This window comes from Molothrus aeneus, chromosome Z (assembly GCF_037042795.1).
Source record: "Molothrus aeneus isolate 106 chromosome Z, BPBGC_Maene_1.0, whole genome shotgun sequence".
In the NCBI taxonomy this organism is placed as follows: Eukaryota; Metazoa; Chordata; class Aves; order Passeriformes; family Icteridae; genus Molothrus; species Molothrus aeneus.
The window spans coordinates 22,191,042-22,218,111 of NC_089680.1; the positions used below are offsets into that span (position 1 = coordinate 22,191,042).

Consider the following 27,070-nt stretch of genomic DNA (forward strand, 5'->3'; position numbering starts at 1 on the left):
CTGTAAAACACATGCAATAGAAATCTGCTCACAGATCCTGGAATTGATGAGTTTCTTTACACTCCCATCACCACAATAAAAACTATTGTCTCATGGACGAGTAAGCCACGGATATTCAGTTTTGTACAACACTGTGGGTGGTAGATCTCTAAACCAAACCAGATTAGGGCCACCCAGCAAAATCTATTATAGGAGAAAAACTCCAGAGTTAACATTATTGATTTACCCTTTTGTGCGTAATAAGAAAAATAGTCATTATCAATAAAAGAGATGCCTGTTTTTAAACATGTTTTGTAAATGCTTAGAAAAATGCACATTTGCAAAACAAATATTAGTACTTCTAAAATTGCATCTGTGCTTTCACAGCTAAAAAACCACCAATGGCTGAAATAATTGCCTTCCCATTTTTGCTGTCAAGGATGTTTTTCTTACTTCTTAGTCATAAGCAGGGCTGACTAGATAGTCACTATTAACAGTGACAGCAACTAACAGATTTTTTTTACTTGCAGAACTAATGTTAGCATGTATCTCTATATCACACATAAATTTTTAGTTTAACACCGACTGCTTCAATCATTACATGGAATTCATTAAATCTTCAGAAGTTGTCCCAAATTATAACAGCCTGTAACATTTAAAAGTTCTGTGTGCTCTGTCTGCATGTCTACAAATATAGTATATAGGCAGATCTTCAGTCTACAACAAACTCATACTTACAAGACCCCTAAAATAGTTTTAATTAATGTTTCTGACATCTTCTGGCTGAGGAAAGATCTTGCCTAATATTGCATCTTATAAAACACAAGGATGCATAATTTGTTTGTTATTAATCACCACCTCTCCTGACACAAACCTCTCTCTGTCAGCTTAAGTCATCTCAAGATCCAGCAAAAATATTTTAAAAATAGAGGTAGTCCAGGTAGATACTTGCCTTTTTAAAAAAACAGAACTCCAACACAGCTCCATCCTCCTATCCTCTCAACCCAAGTTTTAATGTCCTTTTCCACAAACAAATATAGTGTCCTCTTCTTTTCCATAATTCTGTTATTTGTGCATCACAATTTGGCATAGCTGCTTTTCTTGAAAGCAGATCCTTTATCATTCCTCATTGTATAGAATTATTTTGGCTGAATTCCCTATTTGCTCATAGATTGCTATTTTTGTTAGGTATTGAGTTGCTTGTCAGGGCTGAGAAAAAAACCAACCAGCTGTAGCAATTCTTTATGTCACCAGCATGTCTTCAGAATCTCATTTATGGACTGAAAATAATACAGCTTAATATTTAATCAGTCTCATCTCAGTTGGTCCATACTGCATTGCCTCCAAGACAAAAACATATTTTGCAGGACATATATCAATTACTAAATCAGACAAACACCTAACAAACACCTCGCAAACACCTAACTCCATACCACTTACTGTTCACATGCTGCTTCATGTCCTCTTATAAAATTTATGTCTGTTTTAGAGAAGTTGAATTATCAAGCACTAATGGATCCCCAGTGACAGAAATTGCAGCATACTTGCAAGGCTTATGAAACAGTGCATAAATTCCTCAAAGATTTTTCAAACTGTTTCCTAAGGAATTTAATCTGAATTTTCTTTAAAATAAAACATTTTCCAACATACACAGCAGTCAAAAAACTCTGGTATGGATACTAGTAGGCTCTGAAATGGCATTCAGAACCCATGCTGGTGTTAGCTTGACTCTTTAACCTTAGGAGAGAGTGTGGACTTTTCTGTAAATAAGCACTCAGACTGAATAGGCAGACACAAGTTGGGGATCTTTTACTGGAAGCAGAGATATTTTAAACTGTTGCAGCTATTTGTGTCATATGTTTTCATTCTACTGAGTAACTGAAAACCAGCATTTTTTGGGGACCTAGGTTGCATCTTTTTGTGACTGTACCTAGACTAAAGCCAAAGAAAATTAATTTTTGCAAGGATAGTCATGCAGTAGGACTCATACTTCTGGGTGGATGAAAAAGCTCATGGAATGGGGCAACGAGAATAGAACCATACATCAACATCATTATTGGATATCACTGGCTCAGACAAAATCCACGGCCTCAATGTGTAAAAGTGAATGCTTTTATCTCAGTGGTTTGTCTATACAAAACAGGTAGCTGTCACCCAACCTAAAACTGGCAGCCTATATTCTAAGAATTGCAATAGCAACCAAGTACTTCTGAAATCTCAGTATATTCTATATCTATAGAATAAATCTACAAACTCAATATATAGGGTGTGACCTGAGGAACTTCAGCACTGCTCTCTGGCCATTCTCAGAAGAAGGGTCTCTCTCTGATACTGGTACAAGAAAGCCCACCTCTCTTTATTTCCTTATTCCCATTAAGATAGAGGTGGGCTGGCAAATCCTCTTCTCCATTCAATGATTGGGAAAGTACAAAAAAAAACAAACTGCAGAGCTGAAGGACAGTTCAAACATACCAGACACCACCACACATTTACATCTGTGGCCTTGCAGTTTACAGCAGTACACTCTAAGTCTGCTTAAACTGCAGCTTCCATTGACACAGCTGACTGACAGGCAGCAAGAGCTTTCTAAGCCAAAACCAGAATACTGATCTTAAAGAACCCAGCATATAAATCCACAGAACAATTTTTTTTCACACCACAATTTCTAAATTTTCATTAGCTCCAAAGATATAGTGTTGAGCTGTGCCTGAAGTTCAGAGCATGCTCATTTCTTCCCCCACACACCAGCCTGGGGGAACTATAAATGATGAGTACAGAAGGAAGTTCATAAAGCAGAAACTGCCTCAATATTTAAAGAAGAGTTGTCAATGATTTATGCCACTAACTGGAAAAGAAATGATACTTTCCTCAGACTATTTGATAGAAATTTTGAGCACACAGACAACTGACTGGTAATTCAGAAACAAAACACAATATTTAAGGCTATTTCAGCCAAACTGAATGGGAAAGAAAAAAGGATTGAAAAAGAATTGTGAAATTATATATAAAAAAATCTGAATTAAAACTTCAGGAATCATATAAGTGTCTCTTACCATTAAGAGAATTAATCTACATGTTGTGATACCATGAAAGATTACAAGGTGTGAAATAAACTTGCCAATTTCTCATGACTGTAGTGTTCAGCATTCCTCATACATCAACTTCATGTAACATCCCTTCCCTTTCATTGTTGCTACAGAAGTTACAGTCATTTCAAGTAGAGAAAAATCCTCAACTTAATGGCCCAATTCTAATGGGATATACCCAATAGATGAAAATTTATATATGAAACTTGTTTTGGGGGTGGCCTACAGATATTTTCACAGTAATATATCCAAAAGAAGGGATTCTGTATGTCCAAATCATGATTATGACTGTATGTGATTTCCACCAGAGGTACATTCTTGTCCTCAGTGACCTCTACCCCTTCAAAAGTTACCGTTTTTTTGGGTTCAATTTAATATACTTACTAGCCTTCAGACAGAGAGGCAAGAACCAGGAAACTCAGATCATTATAGAAAGCAAATACTTTTTCATTGATTCAATAGTCAAAATAAAGAAGAAGTTAAGAAAATAATTTCATAACTGTATAGAAGGGGCAATTTTACCTAAATCAAGACTCTACTGGATGATCCAAGGGCACCACACTGGAAATTAAAATTGTCTTGACTCCATCTTTTCCCATGATCTTATGACTAAATGTATATATCTTAGCTGAGGTCAGTAACTTGTGCAGAAGGAGTTGCTAGCAGATCCCTTGACAACTGTTGTACTGTGTTGCTCATTATTACTGCCTACTACAGTCTTTTCCTGTTCTTATATAATGATTTCTCACAGGACAGAACCAAAATATAAAATCCCAAGCATACACAGGAGAAGAATGTATGTTATCAACACAGTTAAACAGAAAACTTGTACTGAAAATAACCTTTTTGTGTGCTCTTCCACACAAATGAATAATGTGGAGGGATCAGAAAGTAAAGGCCACCTGAAGGAAAAACAGCGTAATTTTTGTGGTATACTGATAAAAGCAGTTTGTTATGTCAAATTCTCAGGTTACACCTGGGACCAGCATTCTGGAATTTAAACAGGTTAGGATTCACCAATTCACATGAGAAGACAAATGCTAAATGATCCATCTGTTGAGACGACAGCAAAGCTGCAGACAGCCATGAGGTGTGGTTCCACAATTTACAGCCTTCATCAGAACATACACAGTAAATGGTGATTGTAATGCCCTTTTAAGCTTATCCTGGGGCAGTTTAATGCATGGATATATATGTGGAAGGCAAAAGCCTCATCTCCTCCATCTTCTCTTACCACAACCATGTCTGTCAAGCCCTCCTGTAGCACTAGGAGAAATGCAATTTCAGCTCCAACAGAGGATAATAGCAACAACCAATGACCAGTTTTCTTATCTCTATATCAATCTTCATAGCAAAAATCTCTGTCTTCAGATGGGAAAATAAATTAAGACTCCCAGTTTCTGGATGCAGAGTGCTCTGTTGACTGTATTAGGCACTTAGGTCCTTTAGTACTTTACAATCCCTTAGTTTTTACTTACTCAAACAGAAGTACAGTTCCTGTCTGCCACACCAGTCTGACCCAGCATCCTGACCCTGCTGAAGATTTACAGTGCTCTGTTTAACCCATTTACCAATTCACATGCACTTGCCCTTCTTTCTGTTATGAAATCAGACTACAGCAAAACATGGTTTTGTCCATGGGACTGACAGACAGTAACACATGGAACATGATGAGTCAAAATATCAATTATTTTCTTAGAAGTTAAATAATATGCTTTACCTATCATTGTATTTCACTTCCTCTCCATTCTTAGCCCAGCTGATGGTGGGCTTTGGGTTTCCCACTGCTTCACAGTGAAGCAGCACACTCAGTGTGCCACTTGCTAGGACCACTGTCTGTCCCAGGTGGGTGACAACCTCTGAAGCAGAAAGTTGTTGTGCTGCTGAAATCTTTCGGAGGATGGCAGGCTTTTGATGAGGCCTGTGCAAACCATTTGCCAGGTCTACAGAAGTGGGAATAAATGTTTCAGCAGATGATGTCCTCACGGAGCTGGTAAATCCAGAAACACGTCTGTGGAAAGGGTACTCCACTGAGGCTGAATCAACTTTTCGCCTTGGTGCTTTAAGGACAGATTCCTGGTGGTCCAAGTAGCTCCTGAAAACCTCATGAGCCAGATGCACAACAAGATATTCAGTGTAGAGATCTTTAAGCTCCTCAGGCTGTTGAGACAAATTTCTTATGATATCATCCAAGCGTTTCTGCTCTGTGACCATAGTAAATGGCAAGCTATGCTCCTGGCTCTGGTCCTGTTCTGAGGATGCATTTCTCTCCACAGACTCCTGGGATTCCCAGGACTCCAAACTTTCCGCTGGCCAACCCCTGAGCTGTAGCAGCCTCGAGACAATATTGTCATACCATCTGCTAGGGTTAGCAAGGTGCCCTCGCTTTTCAGCCTTGCTGCCATTGAAGAAAATCCCATTGAGATGTTTATCCTCTGTTCGCAAGGCATCGTTTAAGCCAGCCTTTCTCATGGCTTCTTCCTCCCTAATACCAGCTGGCTGCTCAGCAATGATCTTTTTGTTGCTTCCGATCAGTTTAATTATGAAATGCTCCCGGGCTGGCCCTGCTGTGCAGGTGTATGTCCCAGTGTCTGAAGGTTTCAGATGATGGATTTTCATGTACCCGAAGGGTACAATGGTGATGTGAGCTGAACTGACAAGCCTCTTATCATCCTTCTCCCAGGTGATCATTGATTTACGGAATCTCCTGGTAGGGCATCGGAGAATAACAGAAGTCTTGGGCAGCAGGTAGGCATATCCACCCACAATGAAGTGCAATTTCTTCTGCTTCCTTGTCTGGATGTAAACTTGCTTTACAGCCATAATATAGGGGCTTTGCTTATGAGCCGGTCTGTTGTGCCCTGAAATATCATTATATAATTAGTATATGATACCATAAAACAAAGCAATTAGTTTACATTCATTTGGCCCATTAGACAGTAATGGGAGAAACTGGACACTAGTTGCTGGACATTAAACTAAAACAATCAAAATAAGAGGAATAACAAGACACACTTCAGGAATGTGAAAGTAGCCTAGAGTATATGCAGAAGCCAAATATCCAGGGATAAAAGCTTTACGGGAGAGAGAAAACTTCAGCAGAAACATAGTTATTGTTAAAGTACCTAAAGACTGTTATTTAAGAGATGCACTGAATAGACAAGTGTTTATCATCCAAACCTTCAAAGGCAACATGATCTTGCAGCTCACAACAGTAAGGTAGAATGAGAGTCTTGCTACCTCAAGGTGTAATGTTGGACAGGAAAAAAATCTCTGGGCTAGGCTTAAAAACATGGTAAATACTATTAAAATTCACTAGTTCAGTGTGTTCTTCTGGTTTCCTGATCTCTGTGTCAGAGATCTTTAGTATGAAGCACTAAATTAAGCTGCATAGGCATATTACTAGTAAATACCATGTAAAATTTGGTCTAAGCTTTAGTTCTAAACATCAGATCTTCTTTTCTCCCTACATACCCTTAACATTCAGCAGTTTCAGAGGCAAGCTGAAGCTAGGCTGACTTTCACATATCCAGTTGGCTTACTGTAAACTAGGGAAGAGTATACAGGGAGACTTGTGATGGGCAAAAACAAATGCATGAACTACAACATAAAATACTACCAACATAAATCTAACTTGTGTTGCATGGTTCATTAGCAATCTCAGGTCATAGAGGATTTGGAGTGACATAATGAAATAACAGGTTTTTAAATGATCGTTGGCAAAATCCCTTACCAACCATTTTCCTTGCAGCTGGTCTAGCAGACAGTTTATTTGCTCCAGCCCTCCAGCTGCTGTGCTGTGTGTCTGAGCCTCTACATTCCAGCTGTGAAATTAAGATCTAAATTTTGGTCAGAATTTTGAGCCAGTTCTTCCAGAAACTAGTATTTCCCTTCCAGCACACTGGCTCATATCCAGCTCCATTAGTGAAATCTGCAGCACTTCTCCACTGGCTTGACTTATTTACGGACAGAAAAACCCACTCTACAAGACTTAGTAATACTAGCGTGAAAACAGGCTGTGAAGCAGGAAATAGCATGGATTTCTTAGTAAAGTACTTCCAATCCCTTTTCCCCAGACACTGCCAAACACCTTTTCCACTTACGTGCACAGGGGCCTAGTGAACAGGGCCTGATCAAGGATGAGAATGGCAAAGGGAGGCAGAGTGAGGAATTGATGATAACAAAGCCCCCGGTTTTCAGCATCTTTCTGCAAATAGCATTTCGACTCTGTGTGCCTTCTCCACAGCTCACCGAACACTAAGAACAGGATGAGAAACATTAGGAGAAATGAAAAAGGTGCTCCATGTCACACACTTCCTTCCTCAGCTCCCATATCCACATTGCATACACACACCACAGGATAAAGCAGCTGCAGTTTTCAAAATGTTGCAGCAGAAAAAAGCAGAGCAGCATCTGACCATGCAGCTACAAACAGTGCAGACACAGTAAGGAGATGAAATACTTGTTATTTTCTGGCCTTTAAGGCTTAATTTCTTTCCATTCTCTCGTTACCACTTCTTTTCTGTCAGATGGTGTCTCTTGTTTTAATGATACTGTGCTACAGTTCGAAGCCAGTCTTTAAGCTTTGTTTCTATGTGTCTGTGTCTACTGGCTGGAAAAACTCCAGCTCATGTCCAAGAGCAGACCTCACGGAGTTGCAGATCACAGTTGCATTCTGGGCCAGATAAAATCCAGCCTAAGCTTAATCTTCAAGCTTTGCTGTTGCAAATCCCTTTAGGAATAATAAAGGGATGAATATTTTAGTCACCAATTAATTACCTCAGCCTTGTAGTTACTACACATCGCCTACACAGAATGGTATAAACCCTCTAATACCAGACTGCAGTGCTTGTTGCACAGGTGGACATGGTTTGATGGACTTCATCATGACTATTCAATTTCATATTTATGCATTTAGCATTGTGGAAAAAGAAATACAGACAGTGTCTTTGCACTGGAACAAAGCAGCAGTCTGTGAAAGGAACTAGAAAATGGGTAAAGGACTGTAATTACCATCTTCGCTGCCAGAATGGCTATGTGTCTCCTGGCAGAAGACTTTATGAAAACATACACTAATTTGAGTAAAATGCTCAGACAGATCCCCATAAAAAGGGTGCAGGTGGGACAGCTCCTTAGGGTGATTGGCATTTCTTTTACAACTTCCACAAGTCAATTTCCACTACCTTCCATGAAAGAGGACTGGAAGAGTGGTGGCAGAGACTGCAAGATGTGGAATCATTTTCATACTCACTGCCATGAACCTTTGCCCTTGCTTTGGCCTTATAAAGTAAAATTGTATTTTTATAATATCTCTCCTCCCGTCCCCTTTCCCTTCCCCTTTCCATTCCCTTCCTCTCCTGTTCCCTCCCTTCCTCTTAGTTTCTATTGTCTTCATCATAGGAAAAGGTTGGAGTGACCCCAAGAGGAAAAGACTATTGAGATCAGAACAGCTCGATTTTGGCAACAAAGAGCATGTAGCCTAGGGTAATAAAGATTACTCTTCATTGATGCCTTGGTTGAAATAATAAGCATAGGCAGGGACAGAGGCAGGGATTTATTGTTTGGAGCAGGGGATGTGTTGTTTACACCAGAAGGGTCTTAAAGGTTTGGTCAGATGGCTAAAGCACATCACCTCCACATGGCTAAAGCCTTTCTGGAGGCAGACACCACAGAGGAACATGGAGCTAGTGACAGCATCCCCAGCCAGGATGATGAGGACAGATTACAGGACAAAACTGGGCATAACATGCTTTGTGAAGTCTGACCTTATTTGGGTCCTCTATCCCAACTGGCTTAGGAACTTCATCTCCAAGATCTGCACAATGCTCATGCAAACTAATAGTATACCTGTGTCCAGTCAGAGAGAAGCCATTCATTGGGACAATCTTCATTTTTGCAGGCTTGTTGTGTAATGGTCCTTGGCGTGGGGCAGAAGGTTTCTGGCAGCTCTAACAAGCTTCCATCTGCCAGGCGCTGCTTACAAAGTGTATCTCGCTTCTGGACACCACCACCACACGTCTGTGAACACTGTGAGAAAAGAGACAGCCACCTCAAACCATACCCTCACCACCCTCCTTGCTGCAAAAATTACTTGTGAATTAGGGTAGAAATCAACACTTGGTCTTGGCCAAATACAAAATATAAAACAAAAATTTCAGAGACCTCGAAGTAGACTGCTTTTAAAAATGTCAAATTTATTTTGGAAAAAGGGAGCGGCTTAGTTTGCTAGTATTTAGAGAAACTGTTTCAGTATTTCTGAAGTGTTCTGTTTTAAGGTATTCTTTCAAAAGACATGGAAACAGTCAGTGAGTCAGCATTGAAGTATGGAGGTGGGAAATTTGTCCTCTCCAACCTGGAAAATGAGACAATGGCATTTGATGTGGAGAATCTACATAGTAACATCTGTGTCTGAGCTCTGACACTAACCATGTCAGAAAGAGTGGAAAAGTCTTGTCCAGCAGTAAATAAGTAAATTGAGATTATTAATATCCAGAGAATACACCTCCCCTCTGTCTTTAATGTAAATATCCCTCTCTGCATCCATTTTTCTACTTAAGCAGGGCAGGAAATTTTGAGTAACCAAATCTAGTAGTTTTCCTGAATATTTTTTGTAAATTTAAGTTGCTCAGCCATTTTTTCCGAGGATCCTTTTCCTGAGGCTGGTAACAGACTCCCAGTTCTGCTCAGTTCAGCCAGCTCAACTCCTTTTCTCCTTTCTTCTAGCAAATGAAAGGGGGAGCTTGCATTACATTGACATGACCAGGAGTTGCTTACAGCTTGTGAAATGGCAATTATTCAAGAGAAACAGACAATAATATGGAGAAGTATTAAAAAGTATACTTAAGCAGTTAAAAAGGGAGTGTTTTAAAAAATCTTGCAGTCATGAAAGGCCCTTCTCTCTGAGATAAAGAGATGCATGAACTTTAATGTTAGCCTGAATATTTAGGATAAACATTTTCTTTGAAAGACAGAAAGGAAGTGCAGAAAGACATTTTTATATTTGGTTTCTTTTAATGTGTAAAATTAGCTTTTGTCTTACTTATTTTGAATGGTACAAAGCTCAAAGGCTTCCAGAAAATTAAGCAAGAAAAACATTAGTTTTCAACAGAAGAAAATGTCTATCAGCCTCTCATTTTAGGAAAGTTCATTCCTGAGGAGGAAGAAAAGTATGATTAAAACTATTATTCCAATGTTACCTAAGGACTTTTATCATATCATACACAAGATAGCAAATGGGTTACTCACTACAAATATCACAAAGTATGTTCCTACTGTCAATCAGTAAATCTTAGGAAGTATCTTTGCCCTTCCAACTCTGTCAGAGATAATACAAAACATATCTTTTCTTGCTTCTTGGACTTTATTCACTTACATAGTGTTGTCCCTGCACAGGACAGCCCCAAGAGTTACACCATGTTCCTGACAGCACTGTCCAAACACTTCTTGAACTTTGTCAGGATGCTGCTGTGACCACTTCCCTGAGGAGCTGTTCTTGTGCCCAATCACCCTCTGGGGGAAGATATCCAACCTAAACCTCCCCTTACACAACTCCAGGCCATTCCCTTGGGTCCTCTCACTGATCACCACAGAGAAGAGATCAGTGCCTGCCCCTCCTTTCCCCCTCACAAGGCAACTGTAGACTGTGATGAGGGCTCCGCTCAGTCTCCTCCAGGCTGAACAGACCAAGTGACCTCAGCTACCCCTCATACAGCCGCTTCCCCTCAAGGCCTTTCATGATCCTCACTGCCCTCCTTTGGACTCTCTCCAATAGTTTAATTTCTTTCTCATATTGTGACACCCAAACCAGCCCCCAGCACTGGAGGTGAGGCTGCCCCAGCTCAGAGCAGAGCAGGACAATCCCCTCCCTTGCCCAGCTGGCCATGCTGTGCCTGATGCACCCCAGGACAGGTTGGCCCTCCTGGCTGCCAGGGCACTGCTGACCCATGTTCAACTTGCCATCAACCAGGACCCCCAAGTTCCTTTCCATCATCTCCCATATGGTTTAATTTTACACTGCTCTCTATTCAAGGTATACCACAATATAGTTTTTTCCTTACTGTCAAAAATTAATTCTCTGCTAAGATTCCACAGTAAGATAAAGCACTTGCAAAAGTAGTAAACACTTTTTTTTCATACAGTCTCTCAGTTTCTTTTAAGGCCTGACACTTGAAGAGACATTTTATGGTATGGATTAGAAATAGAAAGGAAAATAAAAGAAAATACCACCAATTTTTCCATGCTGACTTTGTTTTAAAGTCATTGTTTTAATTATCTTTGAAGCAAAGGCAGCACTGGAGCAAATGAAGAATGCTGGGACTGAGACTTTAGCACTTATTCAGTAATAAAACAAAGGTGGATGAAGATTTACTAATGGATGTCTCCCATTTCAGGTATGCAGAACAGATATTTATAGGACCTTGTAAAATGAAAGCTTAAACGCTGCTCCAGAAGCATACCACTGAAAATGATAAAGATTCTAGTGCATTTAGTTAAAACACAGAAATACTTAGAAGATCCTTTATTCCTGCAGTTGTATTATTAAAACTGTAGTATTACAACCATTTAAAGAAACATCTTTAAGTCTTTTGAATTACACAAGTATTTGCAACCAGATTTCAGCAAATAAACTATTTTAGAGTGCTTTCTAAAAATGGAAAGCCTTGTAAAGACCCATTGTGTTGATAGGAATTTTTTATAATTTTTATAATATAATGTAATTTTATATATTTTGTAATAAACCATGCATCTCCCAACGGGAAGTGTTTAACACACATTTCTTAATCTGAAGCATGAGGAATGTATCTTGTACTAAACTAAATTATTATTTGAGAACATATGAGGTACTCAAAATGCTTTAAGAACTCTTTTATCCTTAATCCTTCTAGTTTAGTATTCCTAGAAACCTAGACATAGCTCACCCAAGTCCAGTCCCTGCAGCTGACCAATATATTCCAGATATTTTTGTTTGAGATCTATAGCCAGCTGTTAAGATTTTCCAATAACTTTGCATTAGAAATAGCTACAGTCATTATTTACTTCTGGAAACACAGATGCATTTTTTAAGAACAAAAAACGCACACTTTGCAGTTTTTAAATGGCTTGTCGGAATGATTAATGATTCCTGTTGATGGGCTAAAGTTAAACCATAGAATCATAGCATGGTTTGTGTTGGAAAGAACCTAAAAGTTCTTCTAGTTCCACCCCACCCCAAACCCCCTCTGCCCCCCACTAGGCAGGGACACCTTCCATTAGACCAGGTTGCTCAAAGCTACATCCAACCTGGCCTTAAACACTTTCAGGAATGGGGCATCCACCATCTCCCCTGAGCAACATGCTTCACTGCCTCACTACCCATACACTAAAACATTTTTTCCTAATAACTAAACTAAATCTACCCTCTTTCAGTTTAAATCCATTACTCTTTGCCCCGTTGCTACATGCCCTTGTCAAAAGTCCCTCTTCAGCTTTCTTGTGGGCACACTTGATAAGCTGTAAGGCTGCTCTGTGTTCTCCCTTGGATCCTCTCTACTGCAGTTGACCAGCCTGTCTCCATAGGAGGGGTGCTCCCTCTGAGCACTGAAATGTGTGCAATGAGGACTTTAGGCAGTCATAAAATGAGGTTACACATAAATTCTTACCTCTTGCCATTCTGTAGGATACCAGGAGGGTGGGCAGTCAAAGCGATTACAGGCTTGCACAAGGGATGGCTTGGGTTTAGAGCACAATTCATCTGCCAAAATCACAGTCTCGTTGGTCTCTCTTGATAGTAGATGAGAACAGAAGACATCTCGTGTCTGCAAACCAACCCCACAGGTAAGACTGCAAGTGCTCCAATTCCCAATCTCCCATCTGTGAAGGGGTCAGCAGAGACAATCTTAAGCACAGAAAAAAATCACCTTGATTTTTCTCTTATTATAATGACAGATGAAGAAATAGTAAATGAAAGGGAATTTTCCTTCTCAGATCAATGTCCCTCGGGTAGCTGGAGAATGAGGCTAAGATGAATATTTGCAGCTCTGCATTTTCATCTCCTGTCAGAAGTTCTTGGACTGCAAGTCTCTGGGATTCATGCAATATCACAGGAAATGTTTTGTAGCCTACAGTAGGATTTTTTTTTTATGTCTATAGGAGCATGGACAATGTATTTCAAAATAGAGTGGATTTAATTGACTTATTTTCTCCCACTATCTTGAACAAAAATTTAAGGAAGATATTAACAGAAGTTTAATTAAAGGAATGTAAAACTGAAATGCTGAGCACAAATTTCTTTGGTATTCTTGACTGACTTTTCTAGGCTGTTGAGATAGGAGGTACTAAAGCTTTGAGAGATGCAATGGGAAAGCAGGGGGTCATCTTTATCCCTGGATGAACACCTGTCACTGAGGTAAATCTTCTCTGAACCAGCTACGTAAATCCCGCATCAACAGGATTGTTGATAATGGTATTTCAGTGTTCATCACCTTAAAACCAGATTTCTTCTATTTGAACTGTACAACCCCTAATTCTGTCAGGTAAACACAGAAAATTCCTTAAAACACTAGGCCTTCCACTCATGTCTCAGCTAGAAAGCACTTCAGTGATATGTAAAAATGTATACACAAAAAATAAGTCCTATATTCAGAAGAAAATATAAGAAAATAGCCTCCCCACCAAATTCATGCAAAACTCAATGCTGACCTGGATATACTCCCACATCCAAAATGAAAGCATGAAATCCAGATAGTGCTGTGTTTTCTAAGTCTGAAGAGTAGCTTCATTTCCAACATGACATTATTGAAACTGATTGCTGAGAGAATAAATTAAAAATTCAGGAAAAGGAAGGCTCAGAGAGCTTATCTTTGAAGTAAGCAAATCCAGGCAGAAGCTTAAAGAGAGTGATTATGAAGGAAAATACCCTCAGGCTCCAAATAGGATGGAGGCAGATGGAAGCAGATAATGAAGAAAAGTTATGAAGCATGTCAGCAGAATGTAGCAGATTTTGTGGAAGAAGCAGAAAAAACCCACTCTGATGCTCGGAGATCTGCAGTCAATGGAAATAGCTCAGTGCACGTAGAACATACGATGTTAGCAAACACAGTACTCAACCATTTAAGATTGTGCTCTCCTACAATCACTGAACAATTCTAACCTCTTTTTATTTTATAATTTTATTTTTTGAGCATGTTTCCTTTCTTTCAAATAACACCCTTAACATATTTAAACAGCTAGCAGGTAAGAAATTTTTTTCCTCCCTAGATGATATCCTGATGGACCAAAGGCACATTGCTCCTCTACTGTGCTCCATCTGCTGGTGACATTCTCTGATTTTATAAAAGGATCCATCCTGGGCCTCACTGTAAGCACAAATGATGCTGTAGTTTGCTTTTAGACAATATTCTTGGTTCTGTTAGTAGCAATGACAACAATCTGTTTAACCCTTTCTAATAATAAATGCATCTTGCATACTGAAGTTCCCATGGTCACTTTCCAGGCCATAGTACGCTGAAGGACACTAATCTGTACATATGTACTGGGAGCTATTTCTCAGTGGAAAAGGAGTAACATATGGCAGCCAGTTAAGCTAAGCTGGAGTATGTTCTCCATATGAGTGATCTGAGGGGAGTAGTCTTCCCAGAATTTCCCATGAAATTGTCAGAATTATTGGAAATATCATCTACCCTTCAGTTTTGGTGCAATCTAAAATAAGACGTTTGAGTAGGTGGTGAAAAGCAGGCATTTTCTTACTTCAGAATCTATTTTGATACATAGTTAGTTGCCAGAGTTTCTTTTTTTCAACTGCTGGCAGTAGCTGTTGCCTCCAGCAACATTTTGTTTTTTATTGGTTAAATGCAAAATGTTTCTGTTGGCAATTCACATCTCAGTGGCTAACAAGCCACATAAACCCTTTGGACATCTTGGCTTCTTCAGAAGAGGGTGTCTGTTTCTTCTTCCAGAAAGAAATTCTGTGTTTCCATAAAGAAAGGGGATTTGTTTTTCTGAATTGTTTGTGTTTAAAATTTCTGAATGTTGCAGGTTGCATCTGTAACCCTTCCATAACTAACATTGTTTTTTCACAATTCTTTCCAGATGCATTAAAGAGGAGTTTCCTTTGAGGAGCTCACGAACTGTGGGGTCAAATACTTCTTACCCTTGTACTTTCGTAGCCCCGTGATTTATATGGGCTTTCACAGATGAAAAGTAAAGAATGTAGAGTAAAGCAGACATGTCTAAAGTGGAGTATGGATGTGCAAATAACTGAACCCATAAATGATATTACATGAATTTCAATGTCCTAAGAAGCACAGAGAAAACCACTGATAAACTTATAGAATTACAGGCCTGTAGAATTATTTTATAACAGCTAAAGGTGCTTGCAACACTTTGAATTAATATTATCCTACTAAATTTACCAATTGGTTTCTAGAATACTTGTACTGTTGGAGATAATAATCTTAAAAATATATACATAATACTATTTTTCTGTAGTAATGCTGTTTTGTCCCTATTGTAGAGTGTTACATAATGCTAACTGAAATATGTCCTGTCCTAGTTCATGTGGTACTTAGCTGTGAATTCCTCTATCTTTTCTTCTGGGTGTTTTGGCCATACTGACTCTTCCAATACACAGGGCATACAAAAAGGAATGTCCTATATGCATCTGTCAATACCAGAATTAAAACTCAAGTAGGAAAGAATCTTACACTTTAAAGGCTGAATAAAGAAGTTACAGAATCAAGCTAAAGGAACCTTGCACAAGTGGAACTTGTGGTATCTTTGTAAGCTGACTGTGGCTGCTGTTAAGGTACAGACTTTAGGAACAATCTGCATACTTGCTGGTTTATAGAACAGCTGAAAGTCATCTGTTTGGTACTTCCCATATTACTTTTCAGAACCTGGTGAAAGAATTGCATAGTTTTGGTCCAAAACACACATTTTATCCCTTCTGCTTTCTCCTTCACTACCGCCCAAAACTCTACTAACATGTGGTAACAGAGAAACAACATAAAAATATAGCCTTATCATACAGTAGGACCTTGGTGCATTTATGCTACTGAACCCCTGGCTTGTTCCAGCTCTAGGATTGTCAGTTCACCAGTTGTCCATCTCCACCTCCTAAATATCTAAGTAGTGTTTATGTATGTAAGCCCAAACTAGACTTTAAAAATATTTCAACAACTGTATTTAATATGAAACAGATTTCAAAATGTTTTCATCCTCTTCAGGATATAGATACATAACTCTACTGATATGCATAAAATACACTGAATATTTGAACTGATTGAACAAAAACTATATAAATTCAAAACCACAGATTCATTTAGAGATGGCTAACAAAGAGGAATGTAAGAGGAAAGAGGTAATTTATAGGGCTGGATGTGTTGATATAAATATATGTCTATCAGTAATATATGTATCCCTGATACACGTATCACATGTATCACACATGGGTGAGCATTTTCCAAATGAACATGGATGAAAACAGGTTTCTACTGGAAATATTTAGGGAGCAGAGGATGGTCCGAAAATACAACTTCTTTCAAGTATCATCAAAATTTCAAAACCAAAACTGATCACAGAAACCTTTAACTTTCCAAATGAATGATTTCTTTCTTCCATAAGGATATCTTAGTAGTTTTTTTTAGAGTTGGCCAACTATGTGGACATATAATGCACGTGAAGAAAGGCAGACTCAGTAGTTTCTGAAGTAGTTTCAGAAGTACCAGATCTGACTGCTCAAGGCAATGGTTTTCCTTTAGTTTCTCTTACACACAATGATAAGGAAAAAGTAGACGAAATTTAATGAAAACCTCAGTGAACCAAAACACTGCATTTCTTGCACTTCCAGGAACTAGAAACTAACAAAGTGAATTAGTAATGGACAGATCTTATGAACAGAAAAACACCAGCTGGGAAATTTATCGGCCAATATATATTATGAATTAGACTAACAATCTGATCTACCATCACTTTTATGAATTATAAGTCTAATTGCTAAAGGACCAATAATAAAGTGCTATTTTCTGGAACATTCTCATTAATTAAATTAAGCTTATTTAAGGAATGCTTATGCATATGCTTAATTCCACATCAACAAACAGTTTCTGCAGTTATCATGGTCAGTGCATCTTAAAATGTAAATACTCACAGCTTCCCGGAATAAAAGAAAGGGAACAACTTTGAAGCTCCAATGGCCAAAAAAGACTTAATAATCTGTGGTTATCCCCACAGGACCATTATTCCATGGTATTACTGTAAATCTAAAAATGTTAGAGATTCTCTCAAAAGACAGTTTAACTATGCCATTTGTAATAGGGAAATGATCTTGACATACCTAACAAAAATCTTTCCTGTGGTCTTTGAATTAAATTTGGGCATTTGTTTTCAGCTTAAGGCTATTAAGAAAATTCCAACATGTGACATGAACCTGCAAACCTGTAAAGTTCTAAACATCTAATTTTTAATTAGAAAGGAGCTTTCCTTCTTTATTTCAACATAAAAAAAAAAAAAAAATCAATATCATATTGTTCCCCAGCAGTTCAAGTGAAGAACTGGAGGATCAAGAGAGCAGGATCTTGTTCCTGGCTCTTTGCTGAACTCAGAGATGAGTGACACCAGAACTGCTGAAACATGGGCTACCTGTGAGTATGGGTATATGCTCTCTAAATCCAAAGGGAATTGTAAAGTACTGGGCTGGATCATAACATTCTGCCACCTGTGTCTCAACTTCATATTCACAAAATCACAAAAAAGAGATGAAGAGATGTATGGGTTTTTTTTGGTGTGTTCTCCCCCCCCCCCCCCCCCCCCCGTGCTTTGTCCATGCTGCCTGCTTAGGTAGTAGCCTCACAGCAGAGATGTTATCTTTTTCTTCTTTTTCTACCAGCTACACAGTGGGAGTCTCAGCTTGACAGGAGCCTCTAGGCATTATTGCATCATGAGTAACAACAGGGACAGTAGTGCACTGTTACCTCAGTTTTGAAATGTCCCTCTCACTGCCACAAGAACTGGAGATCAGACAATACTTCTGCTAGCTAGAGAGATCAGAAAGTGGCACTGGCTAGTAAGCAGCTACTCATGGCATGGCAAGATAAGATAGTAGAATTAGTTGTTGCCCCAGTAGGGCTACAAGCCTTCAGTACAAAACACTCCCTAAATGCCCGTAATCAGTCAGGAAAAAGTAAATGATGTACGTAGAACTTGTAGTCTTGAGCCAAAGCTCCATGTAGGTGACAACTTTGGATAAGTTCCCATATGAGCAACATATATGGTAAACCCCAAATCATTCTAAGGTGTTAGGTGTTATAAGACAGTTATCTAGGGATGTGGTTTAATGCTGACAGAGTCCCTTCTACCAGTGCCAAGACAATTGAACATTGCACAGGAAAAGTAAACACTTTTCTAGAGAAAGACCTCCCAAACTAGTTCAAAAATGAAATTATTGCCATTTTTATGTGGTTAAACCATATGAAAATGATACAAAATAGCTCTTCTTATTTCTAAAATAAACATTCATCAATGTGGAGAAAGGTTTGCCTGGAAGCATCTGACTTAACATCTGACACCTGCCAGCATAAAGACATTCCTCAGTGCACAAGGGCTGTGAGGCAGCTGTGTATATGTGCACACAACAGGCTGAGTAAATCACATATTATATCAATACTGGCTTCCAACCTGTGCATTCTCCATTTGGCCATGAAGACAGAGAGGTCTGCTCACAGCCCAAGTATCTCCTCCTTTCCTTTTCCCTAATGAACCCGGAACAGTGTCTGTGGCAGAGTTTCCTGCTTCAGATGTGAAAGACTCATTTGAGGCTTCTTGAGGCTCATTTAACATACATATCTTTGATTGAGTAAATATGCTCAGTATCACATCTTAAATACCATGCCAGAATGTGATCTTAAGCTCTGAGGAGCAGGAAAATGTAACATCCATTCCATTTGGATGGCATAGTTTCTTGTAGTGAAGCTACAGGACTGAGATGAGAACTCCCAAGTCAGTTCTTGATTTTATAATCAAAGAAGTCTCAAAGAAGGTGGCAAAAGCCAAGACTTTAACTACAAGTAATTTTTCATCCAGATGGTAAATCACTCCCAGTAAAATCTGACTGCTCCTTTGAAATGAAGTATGAGAGCAAAGACCTCAACCCTGGTGTTCAAACACAGATCTGATTTCTCAAGGAAGGGATTTCCCTACTGCCGTGGTTCAAATTGTAGTAGACCAAACATTACAAATATACATATTTGTACAAATATACAAATATACACATACTTCAGAAGAAAAGTGAGATTTAATAAGCTCTGAAAAAATCAATGCTCATTAAAATATAAAAAATGAAAATACAATGAAAGTACATTGAAATCATCACCAGCCAAACCTGAAAAAACAATTAATACTTAAGAGTTGTTCAGTGCCAGCCTCACAAAATCCATTGTACAGTATCCATTGCACAGTGTCTCCAATGTGACAAGGAAACTGAACAGACAGGAAAAGTTTCAGGAGATTGTTGTGCTCAAGGGAGAATGAGGTGTTTCTTCAAAAAGTGTCTTCCTTGAAGTGAAGGAAGGCCATTAGAGATATGCAGACAACATAAATAAGCAGATCAAAGGCTCAATGAAAGTGCTCTGGTAGGTGACAGAAGTGGCCTGCACTCTGTAAACTTACTAATATCAATTAACATTGCAGCTCATTATAGCTGATTGTGGCAGGGAGCCAGTATTTATATAACAGAGTCAAACAGAGGAACATAGAGAAGGAACTCAAAAGTCAGAGAAGTACAGAGGGTAAAAGCAACTCTATAGCTGACAATTCTGATTGCTAGAGTAACCTTATGACATGCTTCAAGCAATATTTATAAGGTTCTGCACTTTAAAAAAGTCTTGCTGTCCCTTGAGTCAGCGGTACAGAACGTCAAATATTCAGGCAGGACAGAAAAGAGAGTTTGTGTTCTGCTGTCAACATTTTGAACAGAGGGACGTTGTGCAGTGGCTCTTTCAAGGGACTTTTGCAGATACAGACTGCATGAACTACACAGGAACATGAAAAGGCAGCTTCAGGTAAGTGAACTGGTTTGGCAAGGGAACTTGTCTGAGGAATTAGCGGACATACTGGATACTGAAAAGTGCCTCACAGAAGACTTTTATTCTGGTTGGTAACTTCAGCATTGAGGTAATTGATAGCAATGGCAGTCTTTAATATAACCACACAGACCAGGTTAGGTTTAAAGAGATAAATGAATACCAGTTTAGATTTGGCTTATGCTTAAAGCAGCAACTTGTTACAAGGATGTTGTTTAATTCATTATGTGAGATACAATGAAAATAGATCCTTGGTAGGTCTTTCAAGAATGAAGCAGTTAACAGGTAAGGAAAAAAGTAAATCAGTGTAAAGGTGGAAAGCTGGTTTAAGAAATAATATTGGGAGGTTTGAGGAATAGAACACAAATTGCGCAAGTGGAACTTGTAACAGAAGGTGGCAGAAGCTGAATGAGAAGTCCATGAAGGAAACACACTGGGAACTACACCAGGGTGAGTTTGAGCTAATGTACATTGCCCTAAACCTACATTCAAGTAACACAGAAAAACAAGAACTACTAATTTATGAAATAAATTTTGCAGATCAGTCTACATGATTCTTTTGCAAAGAACCAAAGGAAAAATATCCTGGTTTCTGCTCAGGTAGAGTTAATTCCTTCTCTATAGTTGGTTGGATTCAGTGTGAGAATAATGTTGATAACATACTGCTGGTTTTGTTTGCTGCTAAATAGTGTTTATACTAAGTTAAGGTCTTTTTTTAGGTCTTGTGCTCTGCCAATGAGGAGGATCAGAAAAAAATACTGTGAAGGAGCATAGCCAGGACACGTGACCCAAAGCAGCCAAATGGATATTGGACACTGCAGGATGTCATGCCTGATAAATAAACTGGAGAAGTTACCTGGAAGGGGGGTTGTTTGGGGTGTAGAGATGGGGCTGAGCATTTGTCAGAAGGTGAGCAATAATACTATGCATCTCTTGTTCCTCCTTGTTTTTCTTCCTCTCTTGTTATTTTTGTTATCATTCTTATTTTCATTATCTACTGTAATTATTATATGTTATTTATGTTTCAATTATTAAAATCTTACTCTCCCAACCTACAAGTTTTAGTTTTGATTTTCCTTCCCATTCCACTGAGGTGTGAGGGTGTGAGTGCAAAGCTTCGTGGTGCTGAGCTGCCATCTGGGCTTAAATTACAACATACTAACACCTTGTTGCCCATGACAGAGCTGCTTTATGTTGAAAGCTCCCTAGCTCTTTCCACACTGGTGCTTTCCATACAGGACTATGTCATAAGCCAACACATTTTCTTTAGGCCTACCTTTACAACATAATGAAAATATTACAAAACCCAGCTATTCCTGAGGAAGACATTAGCAAGCTTACAGACACCAGAAGACAAACAAAGAAGAAGCTCTGCAGGTGAGAAAGATGTGCTGATTTTTAGCACATCTGAGAAACTGATGATTTTTAATCTGAAATTCCTTCTAAAATGAAACTTTAAAGAATTACATATGGATGTAGACAGCACAGAAATAATACAAAAAGCCTGACTTCACAAATTCTAAGATCAATATTCATGAAATGTGTGATTTTGTCTTACAGATTGACAAGACTCTCCCTAAATCTAAAGAAGCCTGTCCTGAAATTATAAGGGCAGAAAAGAAGTAAAGATGTCAACAGAATGGACAAAGCAAGTATATTAATGAATGAGTGTTCAGATAACAGTGACTGGGTTTCAGTAATTCTCTAGCAAATCCAAGTTTTATGAGCAGTACTGCCACAAAATCAGCAGATAACATGAGCTTCTTGCTGACCTGTCTGGCAGCATTACAGGGAAAATATTTTCAACAGGATGACCTATTCCTGAACTATTTAACCAAGGAAGAAGATACAAACAGACTGTCTCTCAAATTAAAACATACACAGTGTTTCTCTAGTTTTTTTTTTAGTAGGGGAAAGAACCTAAGAATATATCTATATAACCATATGGAACTGTGATTGAACTCAGGAAACTCAAAATGTTTGCTTACATTCCATGTTCTGCTCTTAGTTCCCTTCAATGTGCTTCTGGTAATATAGGGCAAAAAAGGCAGTACAGGAATTTTGTTCCAAGGGTGCATCCAGAACCAGTATTCTATGCTGAATTTTATCTTTATGTTTTATATTTATAATAAGCAACCTGGAAAAGATCAAAACATGGGTCCATGGGAATCTCATGCAGGCTCAAGGCAACCCCTGGTGTCAACACAGGCTGTGGGATGAACAGATGGAGAGCAGCCTTGCTGAGAAGGACTTGGGGCTGCTGGTGGATGGGAGGCTGGACATGACCCAGCCACGGGCACTCACAGCCCAGAGAGCCAAATGTGTCCTGGGCTGCATCCAAAGCAGCGTGGGCAGCAGGGCCAGGGAGGGGATTCTGCCCCTCTGCTCTGCTCTGCTGAGACCCCACCTGGAACCCTGCATCCAGCTCTGGGGTCCCAGCACAGGAAGGACATGGAACTGATGGAGCATATCCAGAGAAGGTCATGAAGATGATTGGAGGGATGCAGAAATTGTCCTGTGAGGAAAGGCTGAGAGGATTGAGATTATTTACCCAGGATAAGAGAGGGCTTTGGAGTGACCTAATCGCAGCCTTCCAAGTACATGAAGGGAGCCTACAAGAAAGATGAAGAGAGACTGTTTACAAGAGCATGTACTGACAGGACAAAGGGGAAAAGCTTCAAACTGAGAGTAGATTTAGATTACATGTTAGGAATAAAGTCTTTACTGTGAGGGTGGTGAGACACTGGCACAGCTTTCCCAGAGAAATTGTGGAAGCACAATCCCTGCAGGTGTTCAAGACCAGGTTGGATGGGACTCTGAGCAACTTGGTCTAGTGGAAGATGTTCCTGCCCATGGCAGGGGTATTGGAAATACATGATCTTTAAGGTCCTTCCCAAACCATTCTATGATTCTATTCCTTTTTATTTTATATTTAAAGATCATGAAACTGTAACCAATAATATATTTAGTAGTTCACTCACTCTTCTCTATTAAAAGAGGCTTTTTTTCACATTGACATAGAGACCAAAACATACAGGTGCTCCTTACTTAGAATGGGGAGGCTCTAAACTCATGTTATACCCACAAACCATCAAACACAACTATGTTAAAATAATCAAATTCATGGAAGTATAAAGTGATTCTGACTCAATGGAAGGAAAAATTCTATTCAAAGTGATGGTATCATAAAAGTTATGATGTACATAGGCAAATGTAAAGGTATTAAACCACATCATATCTCCATCCTAATTGCTGTATCTACAAAGACTTGTGTGCAGAATCTACATACTCCAGAATGGCAACTTAATGCACTTCAAATTTTCCTGAGTGAGAAACTGGCTTCTTAGATCTTGCAAGAAATAGACACTTTAGACAATGCAGCTTGCTCTCTCATGGGAAGGGAAATGTACTTGTCTTATGTACCTGAAAATCTTTGTTCAGACCTGAACAACGTAAGCATTACAATTAAACAAACAAATACATTTCCATACAGCACAGTTACAAATCTGTGGATCCACTGGGTGGTAATTAGATGCACAGAACTCAGTGTGAGTGCTCCAAGTGTCTCCCAAAGCTGTGAACGAACTAACAGCTGGTTAGAATATAGAAGACACAATTAGCCACAATTCTAATGCGTAATTGCACATTGAAGATGGAAATTTTCATGGGCACAAATAGGTCTTGCTGTGCTTCCGGAGATGTGACAGACCTGCTTGGCAGATATAGAATTCATAATTTCATCAGTCTGACTCCTTTAATAGGTACTTAATTCACTCCAAACTGAATGGGAGTGAGGGCACCTTCTCCATTTATTTCATGTGTGAATCTTTTATTTCATGTGTGAACCTGATGAGTAACTATGTTACAGAACCATACAATACATTTCAAGAATTAGGGCCACATTTTAATTTTTTTTTGCTCATCTTATCTTTTCATCCATAAAGGTTTATTGGTTTGAAAGTACTGGGTATTCCTTAGCGTCTTACAAATTACTTCAGCAATACTGCAAGTGAAAAATATAATGGTGCTGCTCAGTTCACCCCTTTTTAAAGGAAGTGAAGATTGTAAAATCAACAATTTGTAAGACCCTGTAGTTTGTTTCATATGTTAATGCTGACATGAAAAAGTTAATTCTGCTAAATATGCTACAAAATGTTTGACTTCATATTCAGCGCAAAAGGAAAGAAATGGGTTTTTGCTGTTGGGAAAGCTTCTTTGGGGAATGAAATCCTGCTGGTGAGGCAGTAAATTAATACTCATGAAGATTGAGAATAAATTTAGAAAAAAAAATGAGGAGTAGAAGCTAATATACGAAACATTGGAATGTGATGGTATTTGATCAAAATAGTGAAAAATATCAAGTTGCAGTGGATTCTAAATTCTAGCATAAATGAAGAGAAAGGTTAGGAGAAGTGGACTGTATTAAGGTGATGAAACCCATAAAATTGACTGTGCCAGGAAGAAAAAGAAGAGTAAGTCTGCTCTGCAGAGGAACTCAGTAAGTCCCTAGCATGAGTTAAAGCTAATACTCATCACAAACCAAGCTATAACAAAACTGTGTTAGGGCATGACAGAATTGTTTCAACACAACGGTGTACTAACTTGGAGAAATTAGTGAAATGGAGATCTGTGTAGAGGAAAATAATCTATCTAAGTATACAGCATTCTAATAAAGAAGTGTGTTTTATCATTCAAAGTAAGAAGGATATATGGTAGAAGTTACTAAAAAAAAATGTAATTGCACTCTAATATTTTATGGGGATAGTAGTCTGATGGAAATAGAAGCTGAAATGAAGGCATATGTCTCTTGTTGTAAGGCTATCTAATGAAGGAATCATCATATTATTTAAAAACAAAATGGGGGAAGACCTCTGAAATTTTAAACTAGAAGAGCTGGAGGCAGGGTGTGATGGAGGCTCCCAAGCCCCTCCGACCCTCCGAACTTGCAAGTTGCTTTGCTTCACATTTCTATGTGACACACATGGCTGAGAAGAGTCTCCCTGGGGACATCACTGTAACTGCAGCTGTGTAAAGGACACTGGGGAGCCAGAGAGAAGAACCAGAAAGAAAGGGGAAGGGCAGGCTGCCAGACACATCTTGGACAATCTCTTGAGAGCCAGAAAGGGTGCAAAGCAGGAGATTATATTATAGAGAAGGGGAGAGAAGAGAAATGTTTTTAGGTCACAGATTAATATGTATTAAGGCCAGGGTTTTACTACAGTGATGGGGGTAGTCCTGCAGGTTATGCAGGTTAAGAGCATAACAGAGCCACCTAGAGAGGGCAGTTTGTTTAGATGCCCCTGTATAGGCCTGTGTTTAGCATAGTAAAGCTAGAGAATAAATGACCTTATGATTCCCTCATCAAGTCCACGGCTTCAGTCTAAGATGTTTCTCAAACTGAAGGCATCAAATAAGGGCAAATCTGCCCTGTGTGACAGCATATTCCTTCTAATGTCTGATTCTCCAACCTCTTCTATCACAGTCCAAGCTGTGGCCTGTGATTCCAGGAGGCTCTGTGGGCTACATCTTAAGAGGCTCTCAAAGCCATTCTCAATGTGCTTCAGCTAAAAATAGACCTAAATGCATCCCATTTAAAAAATACATCACTGGTTTGTGAGGATTTGAAAACCCTTCTGCATCACCAAGAGACAGAATACCATCTTTGCCTCATTAATGCTAATTCTAACTTACAACTCTGAAAGAACCCCAAAATGCAAGAACTGGTAGTTTTTCATAATAGCAAGAATTGGTATCTCCTTCCAGTAAGGCTGTAGAGCAATATCTGTAGACATAATGACTTGCAGACCTTTTAACCTTTTTCATGAACTAGATAGAGATGCTCTACTATTTCCCCCCACCAATGCAGAACACATCTGTATTGACACCCTTCCACACACAGGTCCCCTGTAATGGATTAGAGAAAGCTCTAGCCCTTTCACCCATACTGAATTAACTTCAGATTGTTGATGGGAGCATGCCTTACGCTAAGTCTGGTCTATCACCAATCTAATGCCTTGAAAAACATGTTGATTTTTTTAATCCTTTGTAGTTTAACTTCAGCTGGGAAACAGAGCAAAACAGATGACAATACCACATTTAGCAAATAAACATTAAAATAAGAACAGGTGATTCATCACACAAACACAAATCAAGCTGACACAGAAGAGAAGAAAAAGAAAGAAAAAAAAATAAAATTAGGCAATGAGGTAGAGCCCAGGCTAACTCAGGCAACGTTTGCCCTTTTGGTTAGATATCAGAACTACTCAGATGGTTTCCTGTCTTTTCCTGCAAACCACAGAGGGTTGCAATGGTAAAGGGAGAGTGCTGGGGTGAAATTTTGTGCTATTCCTAGAACCATCTGCTTTTTCGTCTTCTTTTTTTTTTTTCTCTTCATTTTGAAAAATTCAGCTGTTCTTTGTTGCACAGAAATAAAAGTTCAGTTTTGAAAATATTCATGAACAAAGCTGTAAAAATTGCCTGTAATTTCCTCCATTTTGAGCCATCTGGTTTTCATTGCTTTGATTCTCTCTTCACTACTCCATACATGTTTACCAAAACTTTTCAACACGCATCGACCAAATTATTGAGCAGTTATAATTAATAACAGAGTTACAACATTCTCTTTCACCCCTTTGGTAGAGCTTGTTGGCTCACCATGAGGTGCTCATGCTGTTGCTCTTATAAACAAGAGCAATTATATCTGATTAGATGATGACTGCCTCTGTAATTCAGGCTGTGGAGGCTGAGGAAAAGACACATTTTGGATGTGAGTCATTTTGTTGCTGAAAACAGTCAAGCTAACATTGAAACAGGGTTCTTTTAATTGTTTGGGGGGGTTTTTTGGTAGTTTAGAATACTAACATAGCAATTAGGAAAACTGAGTGATCTTCCCTTTTGTATTTTTCACTTAGAGAAGAAACTTCTAGACACTGAACAGCTATTCTGAGTTTA

At 38.9% G+C, this 27,070-nt stretch overlaps 1 protein-coding gene across 1 annotated transcript in view; it reads right to left on the bottom strand.

Annotated features, from left to right (window-relative positions):
• Positions 1-27,070, bottom strand: part of ADAMTSL1 (ADAMTS like 1) — a 401,766-nt gene that overhangs the window by 43,268 nt on the left and 331,428 nt on the right. Inside the window, exons 17-20 of the mRNA XM_066568995.1 lie at positions 12,704-12,914; positions 8,913-9,092; positions 7,169-7,322; positions 4,786-5,926 (exon numbers count right to left, since the gene is read on the bottom strand). Of these exons, the coding sequence (XP_066425092.1) occupies positions 4,786-5,926; positions 7,169-7,322; positions 8,913-9,092; positions 12,704-12,914 (1,686 nt within the window). The remainder of the gene's footprint in view (positions 1-4,785; positions 5,927-7,168; positions 7,323-8,912; positions 9,093-12,703; positions 12,915-27,070) is intronic.